This window comes from Bubalus kerabau, chromosome 19 (genome assembly GCF_029407905.1).
Source record: "Bubalus kerabau isolate K-KA32 ecotype Philippines breed swamp buffalo chromosome 19, PCC_UOA_SB_1v2, whole genome shotgun sequence".
NCBI lineage: Eukaryota > Metazoa > Chordata > Mammalia > Artiodactyla > Bovidae > Bubalus > Bubalus kerabau.
In genome coordinates, this window is record NC_073642.1 from 23,899,834 (window position 1) to 23,916,774 (window position 16,941).

Sequence of the window (16,941 nt, forward strand, 5' to 3'; positions counted from 1 at the left end):
AAACTAATATGTGGGGTAAAAATATCTCTAGGTTCTGTTTGACTACAAATGGCTGAAGATACACACATCTTATCCCTGGCAAAATTCAATTCGGTCTGGCAAATATTTATGGAGCACCAACTGTGTTCCAGGGATGCAGAGGTGCAAGGCCAGAGTCCATGGCCCCAAGTGGTGCCCAGATACTGAGACACCAGGGAAGGGGCACCCTGAGTCACTGATGGAAGGGAAGGTGTATTTCTCATTGTGAATTAACAAGCTGGTATCTGATCTAACAAGAAACCAGTATGGTGGTTTGGTTAAATAAGCTTGGTTAACAGAGCCAATCCTTGGTGAGCAACTCTGATTTCTGGATTTTTCAGCTGAGGCGTGGGCTCAGGATCACACTGCAGGTGCAGGTAATTAAAATCATTCTGGGAGGCGAGAGGGAGCTCGGAGTGCTTCCTCCTGCTGTGCCAGCTTCCTAAAGGGCACCAGGGCACGGTTCCTGTTTCTAATGCTGGGGATTCTGTCCTTCGGCTCTTTAAGAATTCTGAACTAGGTGAGGGAAGAAGTGGTGGTCAGAGGCAGGAGGGACAAGGGAGGGGGGTGGAGGAGAGAAAGCAGGAGACAGAGAGACAAACAGACACACATACACATACAGAGAGAAAGAGAGGGGGAGGGGACGGATAGAGGCTGTTGGGAAGGCAAAACCACTAAAGGTATCTTTTTTTTTTACTTTGACACCATTTTTAAATAAATGTCAGTAATTCTGGCACTGAGAACCCTGAGCCTGGTGGCTAGCCAGCCTACACCTGACAGTTTAAATGCAACAACTTGCTGTGCGGAATTTATTTTAAAATTCAAATAGACTGTAAAGCGTTCCTGGAATCAAAAACTGGTGGCTCTTGCTGTTAAACTCTGGCTCTGTCAGTGCAGGTCTGAACCAGTGCCTGAAAACCCTCTCTTCTGTGGAAGAGGACTGATACGAGAGCGACAGAGCCAGCTGTTCCTGCACAGCCACTATTCACGTCAGGACTGCCGCCTTTCCCAGGGGTACGTCAAGCAGGCAGATTACCCAGAGTTAGGTGTTTGGACACAGAGATTTTAATTATTCACTCCTACTCCTCACATTTTCTAGGCCGAAATCTTCTCTTCTGTGCTCCATGGCCAGTTACCCCAGGTCTTCACCGATGTGCTAGCCATATATTCAAGTGGGTTCAAAGCTGCTTTCATCATTTCTCTTCCTCCCCCCTCCCCCCTCCCCCCACATAACTGACATATCACAAGAGTCACTTTTTGTAAGAGTACGATTCATGACTGTTAGCAACGATTCACGACTTTAAGCAACTTTTGGTGCCACTGAACATCTGCATTCTACTCTCTCCTCACAGAGCCTGTCACACAGCTACTTCTCAAAAAAACACTCTGGCTCAAATATGTCGTTCTTCCAGTTCTCTGGTGTTCCTTCTATGGAAATAGGAGAGTTGAGGTCAAACCTGATTTCTTGTTTGCTTGTGTAGCCTTGGACAAATTATCTGTCATCTCTAAGCCTTGCTTTTTTTTTTTTTTTTTAAAGAAGATAGGGACGTCTCTGGTGGTCCACTGGTTAAGACACTGTACTTCGACTGCAGGGAGCACAGGTTCAATTCCTGGTAGGGGAACTAAGATCTCACAAGCTACACAGCAAAAAAATAAATATGTAATAAAAATTTTTTTAAAGAGATATCTACCTTGGTATGTTATTGTGAGGATAAAATGAGGTAACATAAAAGTGTTGCCCAGCTGGTTGGCCTGTAGTAAACACTCAATAAATAGTAGCAGTAGAGGTGTCCACAGTTTGACAGGGCTGTTTTACCAGGACTATTGTGAAATGTTTGCATCAGAACCTCTTTCTACTATTCAAATCAGCCAAGTCAGAGTGTTCTCCTTTGGTCTGGAAAAGTGATGAAAAAATGACATTTGTTCATTCTTACATTGTAGGTTGTGGAAATGATTATCATAATTGCATTTTAGAAATTAGGAAACTGAACCTCTCTCTTGGCTAGTCTCCCCACCTGCAGATGCTGACGACTTCTGTGGAGATGCCCACCCACCTGCGGGTGGGGACCGACTCCTGTTTGCCCTGGGGAAAACGGAGTCAGTCCTTGCAATGTCTAACTGGAACATGCAAAATTCTGAAGGGAGACGTGCATTTCCCCAAGTGAGCCAGGATTACAACTCATACCCCAAATATGACAGTGGGTCAGGGGTCCCCCGAGGGGACTTGGGAGAGAGGAGTAGTACAAGGTGGCTTGAAGGGGGAGATGGAGCAGTCTCAGAGTCTTTCTCTGAAGAGCATTCGACAGAAGGATGGCCAGTCTCCATCCTCTCTACCCCTCAAATCCAAATTACACACAGGTGCTACTGCCAGCAATGCATATACTCTGTGTGTTTCTGTGCTTATTGGAGATTCACCACCTTCAGTAAATTTCTCCTGGTTGATTTCCCTTTGAGCTGATATTGTCTCTACTCTGAGGCCTCTCGTACTTGAATATCCAGTTGGAATTACCTTTTCCTGCCCTCCATCAGGTTACTATGCGCGCTTTTACATTACGCATATCTACATCCATATCCTCTGCTCGATTCTTCAATTAGATCTTAAGATTTGTATTTTACATTTTAAAAAATCTTTTCACTCCCCCAACATTGAGCCTAGAAATATATATAGGGTGTTAATAAATGCTTGTGGAGTGAAAAAATAAGTCGCAAATCTTAAGAGTCTTTAGGGATTTTTCCTAGAGTTCTAACTGAACAGAAACAAATATTAAATAAATGAGTAAAGTTTGTATTTAGTTTACAAAAATGAGCAAATTAAAATGCTGAAGAAAAAAATTAATTTTTGTTCCAGAGAAATAACACGCTTTCAGCTCATTTCTAGCCACTGGGGTCTAGTCATCAGTAGGTTGTCACCCACCCTCCTGAGAAGCTGTCAAGGCATATGTGTCGCACGCCTTGAAAGGAACATATGGAACCCACCATCAGATGCAAAGGGGGTGCTTGTGACTACATGGAGACACTGTTTTGCCAATGTTCTCACTCCTTTTGGAGGATTCACCTTCATTCTGACTCACTTTCTTAAATGTTTACCTTTGTATTTGCCAACTGTTTGAATTGGTGTTTCAACTGTTCTGACCATCTGCTGGGAGAAAACTTTGAGATTATGTCAGTTTTTGTGTCAAACTGTATAGGTTTGGAGTTGGAGAACTTGAAGCTCAGCAAGTCTGACTCCTTCATTCACACAGTCGCAAGGCTTCTTCACTGCCTCGTGTGTGTCAGTCCCGGGGCTAGGTATTGGCAAGGCAGAGACTCCCGGCACTGATACTCACAGGGAAGATGGACATGAAAACAGACTCAATGAGGTGATGCAGGTGCCGTGATAAACGGGTGTCTGGGGAACATGTGCTATGCTCAGGAGGTGAGCTGAGTCTTTACCTAGGTAGAGTGTGTACTAAGAGGGGAGGAAGTAGGAAAAGATTAGTCTAACATACAATGGAGAAGAAGGTAGGGGCAAGATCAATAAACATTTATTGAACATTATTCATAAAATGTTCATATATATGGGCTGCCAGATTCTATGTTCAAGGCATGAAAGATAGAGCCTTCCTCTCAAGGAACGTATCATTTAAGTGCACATAAACAAATTATACATTGTGATAAATACACTGACTATATGTGGGGACCAGTTAGAGGCCATCACCTGGTCTGCATGAGAAGGGATGAGGGTCAGAACTAACAGAATGATGGAAGAAAAAAGGAGTGAATAAATAGAAGAGATGGTCAGGAGCTGAAGTCCACTGGACTTGGGGAAGGCCTGGGTGGGTAGGATGGGAGAGAAGGAGAAGTCCTGGGTGACTTCCAGGTTTCTGATGTGGGTAACTGGAAAGAATCATTCTCTGAAAACAGAGATAGAGGCAGATGAACAGGTTCAGGAAGAAAGAAGAATTCACATTAAGATACATGCTGGAGATGTCTGCTGGACATCCAGATAGAAATTTCCAGCATGCAGCAATACTTCCAAGTCTAGAGCTCAGATATGATGGATGTCTGGGGATATCCATTGTTGAGTCATCAGCACAGAGCGGGAAGCTGAAGTCATAGAAGAGTCTGAGTCTCCAAGGGCAACACCAGGAGAGCAGAGTGGGGGGCCATGGGTAGGGGAATAAGGGGTCAGCCGAGGAGAAAGAAACAGCAATCCAGGGCAGAGAAGAATCATGAGAAATCTGAAAACAGAGTGAGAAGAAGGTTTAAGGGAGGGAGGAGATAAAAGTGTCAAATGCTTCCCAGATATTAAATAAACTGAAGATTTTAAACCAACAGCAGCTGAACTTGGCCCTAGGTCAACTTTGTCTGGGGAACTTTGCCAGTGTGGTTTCAGTGGCGTGTCTGTGGGCAGAAACCTGACTGCAGTGGACAGAAAAGAGGGGAGGGTAGAATGCTGAGGCTGTGGGCACTCTTTGTAAGATGTGCCCCATGAGGGGGAAAGGAGATCCGAGATCTTTATAGGAGGACACAGGATTGAGGCAGGGTATCAGTTTTGTTTTGAGACTGGAGAAACTTGAGCAAGTTTACATGGTGTGGTGGGGGTGGGAGGAGCCATTACAGAAGGAGAGTTGAAAACAGAGAAGAGAAGGAATAACTACAGGAGTGATGTTCAGCAGAGCTGAGGGGACACTGATCAAAGACACAGCAGCAAGAGACTGGAAGACAAAAGGTGAAAGGGGGCAGAAAGAGGTCACCCTGCAGCAGAGGTCTTTCCCTGTGAGATTTGGAAATCAAGGGAATTGATATTGAAACCTCAATATTATCTGCAAAATAAGAAAATGAGAAAACCAAGGCCCAGAGAGGTGGTGATCTGCATGATAATCTACAGAGTAATAGTTTGATTTAGTCAAGTTTCTTGACTCCTTGCCTGGTCCTCTTTCTACTCCCTAGAATTAACTCACTTGTTTTGAAGACATTTGCATTGCCTGAATATGTGTTTGAAAATGGGGCTTTTTTGTACCTTTCTTTTCAAAGATGACCAGGCAAGGCTGGCTTCACAAAATGGAAGATTATGCCACCTGTCACCAAGGACAGTGAGCCTACCAAAACCCAGGAATGGGACCTAGAGATTTTCCCTCTTGAAATGAGTAAGGGACTTTCCTGGTGGTCCCATGGCTAGGACTCCATACTCCCGATGCAGGGGGCCTGGGTTCAGTCCCTGGTCAGGGAGCTAGTTCCCATATGCTGCAATTAAAGAATCTGTATGCCACAACTAAAGATTCCATGCGCTGCAATGAAGACCTGGCACAGCCAAATAAATGTTAAAAAAAAATTTTTTTTTTAATGGGTAAGATAGCAGCAGTTCACCCTCGGACAGAGATCCTGACTTACTCATGCCTCTTTCCAGTGCTTGGAAAATGCATTGAACACTCAAAACTGTGAGCATCACTTCACTGGAAAACATTCTAGAAAAGTACCTGGAGGGAGAGTATGGTGTTAGGGGGAAGGAGCGGCTGACAGTAAATTGTGGACAAGCCTCTTGGCCTTTCCACACACTTCCAAGGTCCTTTCTAAGGGTAATACACACATCTGAGGAAGAGGTGGACAGGACCAAGCACTGATGACTAGAGCTAGATGGTGGAGCACACAGAGAAAACAGTCACCGAAAATACAAAGGAAGGATAATGAAGATTAGAGCCATCATTTAGCCGTGGATGGGCCTGTCAAATGGAATAGAAATAGGCAGAAATTATGTCTACTTGGAAAACATAGCTTGTATCCTTAACTCATATAACATTAGGGAAAAGGAGGAAAAAACACCTTCATATCACAATCACACACTTTAGAACTGGAAAAGACTTTAAGTCCAACCTACTAAGACCAATTCATAGTTCTGTCATCCCCAAGATTGCTTATCTCTCCTTCTGTGATTTATTTAACAATATCAACTGGCTTCTAGGATAATTAGAAATACTCAGATAGCTAGCAAACTTGAAACAAACACTGGGTTGCTTTCTGCAGTGTCCTGAATAAAGGCCCCTAGACAAAGGACTCTGGATGTGGGAGGCCGACCCTGAGGTGGAGAACTGGATTAAGATCCTATAATCTCTGATAAAAACCATTCCATGTAATTAAAGCCACAGGAGTACAAATGTGGCTCTAAACCAATGCCTCCTATAACTTGAAATGTTTCTCTTTTGGAGATTAAACCTTTATGTAACATATAATAACTTTATCATTATAATTTACATAGCATCTTTCTTCACTGGCGCCTAAAGTGCTTTATACACGCAATGATTAATTCTTACAAGAATCTTACAAAGCAGACAATCAGCAAAGGTTATTATTCCCATTTTGCAGAAGATAAAATCAGAGCAGGGAAACATGATGAGATTTTCTGCAGGTCAGAAAAAATGAGTGGAAGATTATAATTTTTAAATTCTCTTTTGGGAACTTATTTATTGAGTTCAACCCTTGTGCTCTGGTGTGTTTGTGATGCAGTAGAGTGGGTGGGGTGGAAAGGGGGAATGGGTTTGAATAACACAATATAAAGACGAAAGAACGTTTAGGAGCCCGTAATTCCAACTCAAGCTATAGAAACAGAAGTTAAATTGTGCCACTGGGCACAGTCTATGAAACTACAAACTCAGCAAATCTGCCTTGCCCCAGAAATGAGAGAGAGATTTTTTTACTCCCTTGTGAATGGTATGGATGTTAAAAATAAACAAAGTATTCAATTTTTATATTCATGATAGGAGAGAAAAGAGGGACTCCACCATATAAGGAAATGGGCTGAGACGAAAACTATCACGCACACACTCCCTGACCATGCTAACCAAAGCGGCAGCCTGTTACCCTCTGTGTTCTTACTGTGCTTAATTACTCTTCATAGCACATACATATTCATTTTTTTAATTGTCTATCTCCCCCACTAGAAATAGAAGCTCCATGAGGGCAGGGCTTTTATCCTTATTCATTGATGTTTTCAGGGCCTAGAACAGTACCTGGCATCTAACACTCAAAAAGATGTCAAACTAATGAAGAATGCCTGTAGGTTATAGGTCTAGTTCTGTCATTGATCAATTCTGTGACCTTGGAGAAGTCATTTAATCTCTGGGGGTGTTTATTAAGAGGGGGAAAAAAAAAGCATTCAACCAGATGATCCTTTCACCACTTCAATTTTGTGATTTTATATATATATATAATGAACCATAATACAAGGCAAAGTGTGATTAAGCTAAAGTGAATAAATGTCATATTTCTGGGCTGCCCAGCATCTTTTGAATATCTTTCTGTTCAGACAATTTACTACCTGATGACACTCTCTCTCCAAGGATGATACTAGAAGTTCACTGGCCGAGTCTTCCTTTAAGCCAGGGACAAGCCATTTGACTTGGGTTCTGCTTATGAAATACAACTTCAAGACATTTTTTTTTTTTTTTTTTAAGGTAAGCAATGTGAGGAAACAGGTACCATGTGGAGTTCACTTTTTGGTGGGGAGGTTGCAGGAGTTCCTCTTTTCTGGAGCTCCACATCAACTGTGGAGAGGAAGAGTCCGGGTTGTGTTGCAGCAGCAAAGTTGTTTAATGTGGCTCGAGACTTGTACAGTAGAGAATGAAAAGGAGAAAACAGTGTTTCACTGAGGAAAAAGCAAGGCCTTCTTAAGTATCACAGACTTGATCCAAATCCTGTTCTGCCACTTACTGGCTGTTCCTTTGAATAAATTATATTGCCTCTTCAGCTCCGGTTTAATCATTTAAGAAATGATTATTGTCTTAAATTCACTCACAGCCTCAGAAAACTCTTTGCTGCTACAATTCCCCCTGGGACTTCTGCTAAAGCGTTTGCCTCTAGATCTCTGGGTCAAAGTGAAGCTTCAAATTAGGTCAATCTATAAAGCTATGAGAAGATAAAATACTGAGCTACAACAGTAATAACAGAAACAGCAAAGTCAACTAATAAAAGGTAATTTTTTCCATAGGTATTAACAGGCCCAAAACACATTACTACCCAGCAGAATAGAATTGCTATTCCTTTTGTTATTTAGTTGTTAAGTCGTGTCTGACTCTTTGTGACCCCACGGACTGTAGTCAGGCTCCTCTGACCACTGGGATTTTCTAGGCAAGAATACTGGAATAGGTTGCTATTTTCTTCTACATAGGATCTTTCATGACTCAGGGATTGAACTCTTACCTCTTGCACTGGTAGGTGGATTCTTTACCACTGAGCCACTGGGCAAGCAGCTGATGCTGTAACAATTATCCTTAATTGCCAAGCAAAGATTAAATTATGGCCCACTTACTCTGGTTACGGTACAGAAGTAAGTACTATATTTTACGTATATTTCTAGAAAAGTGGTTCCAGTGAACATAAGTACTATATTTTACGTATATTTCTAGAGAAGTGGTTCACAGTGAACAAGTTTTGATGCTTAAAGGCTGTCAGTTAACTGGAAAATTCCCTTTCACGGAACAGATTATTTCTCAGTGATGCCAGAAAGTGAAATATAGTAACTGACAAGATATCAGAATATGAGAAAATATTATGTGCATAAATAGTTTAATTTTAAAATTGGCTGGCATCCCCAGTTTTTCACAGAAACTCTCTGAAGCCTAGGAGCTCCTAAGTGCAGTTTTGGAATTTAAAGAAAAGAAATATACTCTTTTCTATGTAAATTCTCATTACCTAGAAATAACACTATAATAAAGTCACAAGGAAATCAGAAAGCTGGACTCAAAAACTGATTTCCCAAATATCGTCTCTGCCGATACCAACCAGGCAAGCATTTACCTGAGTTTTTCAACTATTACATTGCTACCCATCTTTATTCCAATTTCCCCTTCAAGTTTATTATTTCCTATTCCCCCTTCCTAAATATGGGTTATTTCCTGAGCTGTAGGTTTGGCCTTCCGCTTTTCTCTATAAATACTTTCTCCTTCGGAAAGATCATATACCCTGATGTTTTCAACTGTTGTTTCTTCACGGATGACTCACACATTTACCTATTTAGGTACAGCTTCTCTTTCATCAGCTTTAGTCCTGTATTTCTAAAACCCCCCTAAGATTTTTCTTCTGAATATTTCACTACTATTTCAAATTTTAAAAATCTTTTTTGAGCTCTGAGCTCATTTTGGTTTTAAAACCAACACATGCTATGCACATCCCTTTTCAGTTACAATTTCCAAGACTTAAAGAATTGGAGTCTTTTCAGATTCCTCCTGATCCTTTTCTCCCATCATCCACTTGACTACTATACCAATCAATTATTGTAATCTTGGTCTTTTTGCTTTCACCTTTATTACCCAACACCAAGACTATCCTATCTTCCCATTCATACTATCTTTCACACTTGAGCTAGGGTAATGTCTCTAAAACGTAGATTGGAACATTCACAGTTCATCATTCATTCCACAAACACTTACTGAGTGCTTATTTTATACAAAGCACTGCGTTACACACTCAGGATGCAGAAATGAATGGTTATGGTCTAGAAGGGAGAAAAGACTTGTACATAAATAGAAGTTCCAACTGAGAAACTGATACTGAATGAACAGATTAAGAATGGTTTCCAAAGCATAATGAACATTCAGTAAAAGGAAAACTTATTTCTAGATGGAGCTATTATTTCATTCAGCTTTAATTAAAGGATAGAATTTCAACATCCCAAGATAGAGACATGAGCCTCTACAGAGCCTCCCCTGAATTTCTTGTCACTAGCCAATTTCTATTGCTTGAGAAAGGCCAAAAACGCTGGTCAGTATCAATGGGGAAAACAGAAATGGCATCAAATTGAAACATTGTTTCCAAGCTGGAAACTCATGAGAGTATTAAAGAAATGAGGGAGCCACTCTGGAAAGCAATTCGGGAGGAAGGAGGCCAAAATACTCTGCGGAATAGTCAGCGTTTATACACCTACGACGGAGAAGGCAATGGCACCCCACTCCAGTACTCTTGCTTGGAAAACCCCATCGACGGAGGAGCCTGTTAGGCTGCAATCCATGGGGTCGCTAAGAGTCGGACATGACTGAGCGACTTCACTTGCACTTTTCACTTTCATGCATTGGAAAAGGAAATGGCAGCCCACTCCAGTTTTCTTGCCTAGAGAATCCCAGGGACTGGGGAGCCTGGTGGGCTGCCGTCTATGGGGTCGCACAGAGTCGGACACGACTTAAGTGACTTAGCATAGCACAGCATAGCATAGACCTACGAACATTACAGAAGAAACGGACAAGACTCCCGAAGGGAGTTGGGTACTGACGACTTAAGCTGGAGCAGAGCGGGGCCGTGTTTCGGTAAAAACAGGTACAAAACGGACTAGAGAAATCTTACTACTGAGGTTCGCCTGAGCAGGAGTGAAGGGTGTAGTATCGCTGAAGGGATCCCCTCGCGCCTACTCGGCCGGCAATCGCCTCAAGTTCCTCACGCAGACTCGGCGCAGGCGGCCGAAAGCAGCTTTTCCCGCCCTTCTCAGCTGAGAAGTTCCAGAACTTTTGTCCCTAGCCGTCGCCGGCTCCAAATCAAGAGGGCTCAAAATACAGCGATGCGTCTCTTCCTGCCAGTCACCAGGCCAGTTGGAAGCGCACGGAAAGCATCAACACTTTTAGCCCGACCTAACTACTCTCGCCGGAGAAGGCAATGGCAACCCACTCCAGTACTCTTGCCTGGAAAATCTCATGGGCGGAGGAGCCTGGTAGGCTGCAGTCCATGGGGTCCTGAAGAGTCGGACACGACTGAGCGACTTCACTTTCACTTTTCACTTTCATGCATTGGAGAAGGAAATGGCAACCCACTCCAGTATTTTTGCCTGGAGAATCCCAGGGACGGGGGAGCCTGGTGGGCTGCCGTCTCTGGAGTCGCACAGAGTGGGACACGACTGAAGCGACTTAGCAGGAGCAGCAACTATTTTCGCAGAGCCCCGCACAAGCCAGCAGCATTGAGAAAACTGGGAAAAATGCACAGGGAGACCTGAAGATCCCGCGAGACTTCACAGGCCTGCCTTGGCCTCAGCGCGCCGGAAGCGGAAGTCAGGGGGCGGTCGGATTCTGGCCGAAGTGGCTCTGTTACCTGGGAGAGCTGAAGGAGTGTACACAGAGGTACTGTGCCAGCGCCCTGGACTGGAGGTAGGTTTCCGTGCGCATCCGGAGCCCTGAGCGGGATAGACACAGTCCTGGGTGGAGGAGTGCGTTCGGGCCGCAGGGAGGAGGGAGTCGGGCGGGCAGGCCGAACTGAGTGGCCGGCGAGGTGTCCTCGGGCTCTGCAGTTCTGGGACCGGACTTTTTGGCGAAACCAGAAGCCGCATCCCCCTCATGGCCTCTAATTTCCCTCGCGCCTGGGGCCGAGGTGTTTTAGAAGGAGCCCAGCAGTCAAAGCTGCGAGAGAGAACTGAGAAACGCAGCGGTTCTCAGTCGGTGTCTTCGTCGGTTAATTCTCTGGGTTCATCTCTCAGGGCATGACTGCCCATTCTGCGTAGTCCTTTCCGAGGTTAGTGACCCACAGCGAAAGTTCCGTGTGGTTTTATTTAGGGCCTAAAAACTAGCCGTCCTCGAGTACACATCTACCTTGTTTGTTGTTGTTGTGTTTGTTTTTAACAGAAAAGAACATGCTTTGTCTAGTTATTATTCACTTTCGGATTGATTTTGAAGGCCCAGAGGACAAGTCTTGTAGCCTCTTCTAGCTAGCTCTTCAGTAGCACTTTAAGCTCCAATTTCCTCTTTCAAATTAGCGTCGGAAGTCTTTTAATCCTACCACTTAATTAACTTAAAGATCCTTATGGTTCCCGTCCCCGCGGCACACACCATTTGAGGGTTTCTTTCAAGGAGTAAAGTTTATTGTTTTTCTTCCCACAGATCTACACAATCTAAACATTAAACAAAACAGTCGCCTCAAATCCCTGAGGTGAGTAAAGCATGGATCAATGAAAATCCTATTTAAGTTTCATCCTTACCAGTAATGATAAAGGTGATAAACATTTGCTTATTTGTGGGAGGGGGATCCTGGGAGAACATTAAATACAGTAGCACATTTGCCTTGCCTTATGATTTTTATCACCCCTCTGGTTAGGTATGGGTCATCTTTCTGGTGATTCCAGTGATTCCTAAAGAAATTGAGGCACGGTTTTAATTTGCTGAATCTATCTTAAACTGTACCTTGGATTTGAGAATTTGACAGCTGTTTGCCAATCTCAGACACATTAGTATTTAATAAGACATACTCTAATGCCTAGAAGTTAAAACATCTAGATACTGTTTCTTTAATCCAAAATATAATCTTTGTTTAATTTCGTTGGGACAACAGTAGTATTATAAATATTCGCATGAGTTTTGAGGAGTTTGGAGGAAAGACAAACTAATGAAAAAGCTGTCTTCTGCTATCACATCTCTTTGACAAAAGCTTTTTATTATAACTGAATTGATAAAGGAAGAAAAATAATTCTAGATGTCAAATAAGAGAGATTTGGTTTTAAAGTTTTAATATGATGTCATATATGCCCCACATCATAAAACAAGTCTTGAGGCAAAGAATAGAAAGATAGGGTTTAGGTTAGGAAAGGTAGGGGATGGGACTGCATCAAGGACGGACTGGACATTGAGTGAAGTGAAAGTCGCTCAGTCCTGTCCAACTCTTTGCAACCCCATGGACTATATATAGTCCATGGAATTCTCCAGGCTAGAATATTGGAGTAGCCTTTCCCTTCTCCAAGGGATCTTCCTGACCCAGGAATCACACCGGGGTCTCCTGCATTGCAGGTGGACTCTTTACCAGCTGAGCTATCAGGGAAGCCCCAGGGCATCGGGGGCTACCTCCAAAATACTTCCAGGGCTGGCTTCCAGATCTTGGTTGAAGATAAAAAGAAGTGAACTCTTTCTTCCTTGATTCCTCAAGGATTAGGCCTTCTGCAGCCTAAGTCAAATTTTTTTTCAGAGGTAGGGAGCTCTCTGAAAATTTGGGTAAATATGGCTTCAAATGTGAATCCATAATTGCCCTGGAAAACTCAGCTGAAAAAAATTTCTGTTTTCATAGCTATTAGATAATATTTATAGTACTTCTTTTCATGTGTCAGAACACCTAGAATAAGAATGTATTAGAGAAAAAAAGAAAATATATTAGATACCATTCTATAGTAATTACCCTCGACTTTAATAGCTCTGTGTTTAAAGGCCTTTTTGTCTGTCTTTCCAGAGACTTCCCTGGTGGCTCAGAGGGTAAAAGCATCTGCCTACAATGCGGGAGACCTGGGTTTGATCCCCTGGAGAAGGAAATGGCAATCCACTCCAGTATTCTTGCCTGGAAAATCCCATGGACAGAGGAGCCTGGCAGGCTACGGTCCATGGGGTCGCAAAGAGTTGGACATGACTGAGCGACTTCACTTCATTTCACTGTATTTTCAGTCTTTTTCTTTCTTTGTTGGCTCTTCTTTTATTTTCCTATCACCAACCATCAGGTGTTTTAGTCTGGGGAAAAAGAGATAATCTTCCAGTAAGCCCTTAGCTACTGCCCTTTGTGTGTTCTCCAGCCAGGCCTCTTGAAAGCTTAGTATAGACTAATGGGTGTAGATTTCTATTTCCTTACTTTCCAATTACTTCTTAATTAATTGTAGTCCTGCTTTAATCCCTGCTACTCTATTCAGCTCCTAATGGCTAAATCGAATTAATTTTCTCTTGGTTCTTTCCAGTTACTATTCAACACTGATGACCTGTCACTCTTTAATCTCTTGCCTTCTATGATAATCTCTTGGGTTCTTCTCTTATCCCTTCTTTATTGTCTTTATACGGTGATGTTCTCTAGGATTGTTTTTTGATACTCTTTTCTTTTTCCATAGCCTTCCTGAGGAGTCTCATTCTCACAGCATTATCCACCAGCAAAATTGATGTATCCCATTGCATTCATTGTCCACCCAGTTCTCTGTCCCAGATATTTAAACTGTGAACTGACTCTTCATGTGGATATACATAACTAACTTACCTCAGTGTGGATCTTCACCCACCTTCACTTTCTAGTTCCTGTGATACCATAACCTGACCAATTATTTGGCCAGAAACCTAGGAGTTATCCTTTATCCCCTCCTCTCTTCATAACATCTACTCAGTGACTGATTCCTCTTGGAATTCTTTTAAAACTATTTTCACAGTCTGTGCCTCAGATTAAATCCTCACCATGTCACCTATGTTATTGCAGTAATCTGCCCTTAAACTCACTAATCTGTTTTCTACAGTGTTATTAATAGAAAAGTGATCCTTCTAAATGGTAAATTTGCTCTTGAGACTTCCCTGCTTAAACCACCCCTTTGCCTCAGAAAAAGCAGAGTTGTTTACATTAAATACAAAGTATTTCACTATTTGACTTTTGCCCACTTTTAGAGCTTCATTTCTTGACATTTGCTGCTCCTCCCTTTATATTTATACCACAACTGTCTATTCTACCAGACCTCAGCTCTTTGTGGGCAAGGTTCATGATATATTGTTCATCTTTGTATCCCAGGCTCCTAGTTAGCACAGTGCCTCTGTTATAGTAATGAAGAAACACTGAATTGAATCTAGCCTGTCTTAAGTTTAAAGGTACACAAGGGCTTTACACATACTCTGCCTAAAAGTGTTTACTTCCTATTTTCTCACTATCTGGTAAAGATGGTGTTACTTAAAAAAAAAAAATTCTAATAGAAACATATTAAAAACCTGTACAGAATTTCAGAATGACTGACACTTCTGAAGCTGTTCCAAATTTTGAAGAGATGTTTGCCAGTAGATTCACAGAAGATGACAAAGAATACCAAGAATACTTAAAACGCCCTCCTGAGTCTCCTCCGATTGTTGAAGAATGGAATAGCAGAGCTGGTGGCAGCCTGAGAAATAGAGGCAATCGGTATGTATTACTTCAGAAGAGTAAATGCAGATGGCTGATCTGGGAGAGGACAGCTCGAATCATCTAGCCCCCAAGGCCCGTGAGGGCAGGCATCAGTGTTTTTGTTCAGTGTGCTATACTGAGTGCCTAGTAACTGCTTAAGTCCCTGATAAATTTTTGCTTTAATATTTTGTCAGCACTATATTTTTTTTCCCCTTGCTATGCAGCCATGTGTATGTGTATTTTAAAGGTTTTTTTTTTTTTTTTTTTTTTAATATTCTTTCTCTGGACTAATATTTTCTTGGCAATTATGCTTTAAAAACCTAGGGTCTTCTACAAAACGTTTACATTAAATTCCATAAAGAAGGTATTGTTTTGGTTTCCATTTAGAAAGAAGTTTATACAATGGAAATTACTTCCATTTAATACCTCAAAATAGATAAAAGGAATATTACCATACTGCTTTTGAACAACTGAATAGGTTTAGTTTGCTTCAGAACCATCCTATTGTTTTGAGTTTGCAGCTATAGTTTACCTCTTCTCTGCAAAGTCTATCCAGTATAATACTGGATCTGAATTTTAGGAAAGTTTTGAATACCTGGTGCAATAACACTCTAAATAAAACTGGTTTTTACTCTTTTGTTTACTGAGTATTAGATTGAGAAATGAAATGCACCAGGCTAGATTTCTCATGTGTTTTTATTCTTAAGGGAAGTATAAAAATATTTCTGTTTTGTTGTAGGTTGCAAGATAACAGACAGTTTAGAGGTAGGGATAGCAGACGGGGGTGGCCAAGTGACAATCGATCCAATCAATGGCATGGACGATCCTGGGGTAACAATTACCCGCAGCACAGACAAGAACCTTACTACCCGCATCACTATGGACACTATGGTTACAACCAAAGGCCTCCCTATGGCTACTACTGATAGAAGTGTCACCAACTTTTAGTAAAATTATTTACTCTGTTAACATGACAAAAGTTTACATTGTATCTTTTGTTGGTCCTAGTTTTACATCTGATTGTAGAAAATGGATTGTTAATATTTTGGAACTTGGGACTTTTAAAAAATTAGCTCTTACTGGAGAGACATGATGGTTGCTGGAAATAAATACTCCCCTAAAAAGGTTGTGGGTTATATTGCTTGACTTCTACCTCAGATTCGTCTTTGTTTCATGACTTAATAGTGCTTTGAATGTTGTATATAATTTTCCTTGTTAGACCTTCAGGAGTTGTCTTTGTTTTACACAGAAATAAAAATTTTATGTAGAAAATGCTTGCTTTTAATTTGTAAGATGAAGTATCCCTACACTCAGTTGTGCGCATTCCTAAAATTTTACACAGGGAGTACAATCAGCTCCTAAATGCACCACTATGCTACTTATGATGTGTTGTACCCAGTAGTAATTGAAAGGTAAAACAACTGTAGTATATTTCATTTGGCTTTTGTTGTTATGTGAATGTGGAACTTTGTAGTTACTCTACAGGTATGAGTCATCTTCACAATCATTTTGGTCTCTTTATAGAGGGATATCAAGAATAAAGCTATAAAATCAGGAAGGAATCCGTCTGTTTCAGTGTCTTATTTATAAGTCTAGTGGTGGGTGGGATTAAAGCACACAGTCATTTTACACAAACTCTAAGGCTTTTGCTTACATAAACATCACACGTTATGCAAAAGTTTAACTCTGTAATGTTCCCTTTCTTCTCAGTTATGTGTAAATAATGCTGTATTTTGACTCTATTTACTTTTATGGTATTTAATGTAGGTTGAGTTTACAATGTTATTTCACCTCCAGATGTGCATTTTTGCTGCCTCTTTTATAAATCCAGTGATGCTGAAACTTCCTTTCAGAATGAGCACCATATTTCCCATCATTTTAATGGCCATTATAATGGTTTTATTCAAATAAAATACTTGTAAGTATTTTCCCTCAAATTTTGGTAGTTAGTCCATTGATTAATACGGTGAGATGAGCTTTATTGCTCTGTCCTCATATCTCTTGAAAGTTCATTTGGTTTAAGAGTAATATTAAGAGCACAAGTTTCATGATAGGTCAAAGATATTAAAAGCCAACTTTCTGAATCTGCCTTTTGCTGCC

At 41.5% G+C, this 16,941-nt stretch overlaps 1 protein-coding gene and 1 long non-coding RNA gene across 2 annotated transcripts; both read left to right on the forward strand.

Annotated features, from left to right (window-relative positions):
• Nucleotides 1–441: 441 nt before the first annotated feature.
• LOC129633675 (uncharacterized) lies at nt 442–1,236 on the forward strand. The gene is made up of 3 exons (XR_008705212.1): nt 442–538; nt 916–1,032; nt 1,118–1,236. It is a non-coding gene; the product is annotated as an uncharacterized LOC129633675 (long non-coding RNA).
• Nucleotides 1,237–10,980: 9,744 nt separating this feature from the next.
• Nucleotides 10,981–16,403, forward strand: RAMAC (RNA guanine-7 methyltransferase activating subunit). The gene is made up of 4 exons (XM_055555535.1): nt 10,981–11,120; nt 11,847–11,895; nt 14,681–14,859; nt 15,581–16,403. The coding sequence occupies exons 3-4, from the start codon at nt 14,690–14,692 to the stop codon at nt 15,765–15,767; spliced, it is 357 nt and encodes a 118-aa protein (XP_055411510.1). The 5' UTR covers nt 10,981–11,120; nt 11,847–11,895; nt 14,681–14,689; the 3' UTR covers nt 15,768–16,403.
• Nucleotides 16,404–16,941: the final 538 nt, after the last annotated feature.

What these genes read in the sequence shown, in the direction of transcription:
- RAMAC (XM_055555535.1), top strand. Translation starts at nt 14,690, where the DNA reads ATGACTGACACTTCTGAAGCTGTTCCAAATTTTGAAGAGATGTTTGCC. An exon ending in CTGAGAAATAGAGGCAATCG is followed by an intron (nt 14,860 to 15,580) that starts GTATGTATTACT and finishes GTTTTGTTGTAG; the next exon opens with GTTGCAAGATAACAGACAGT.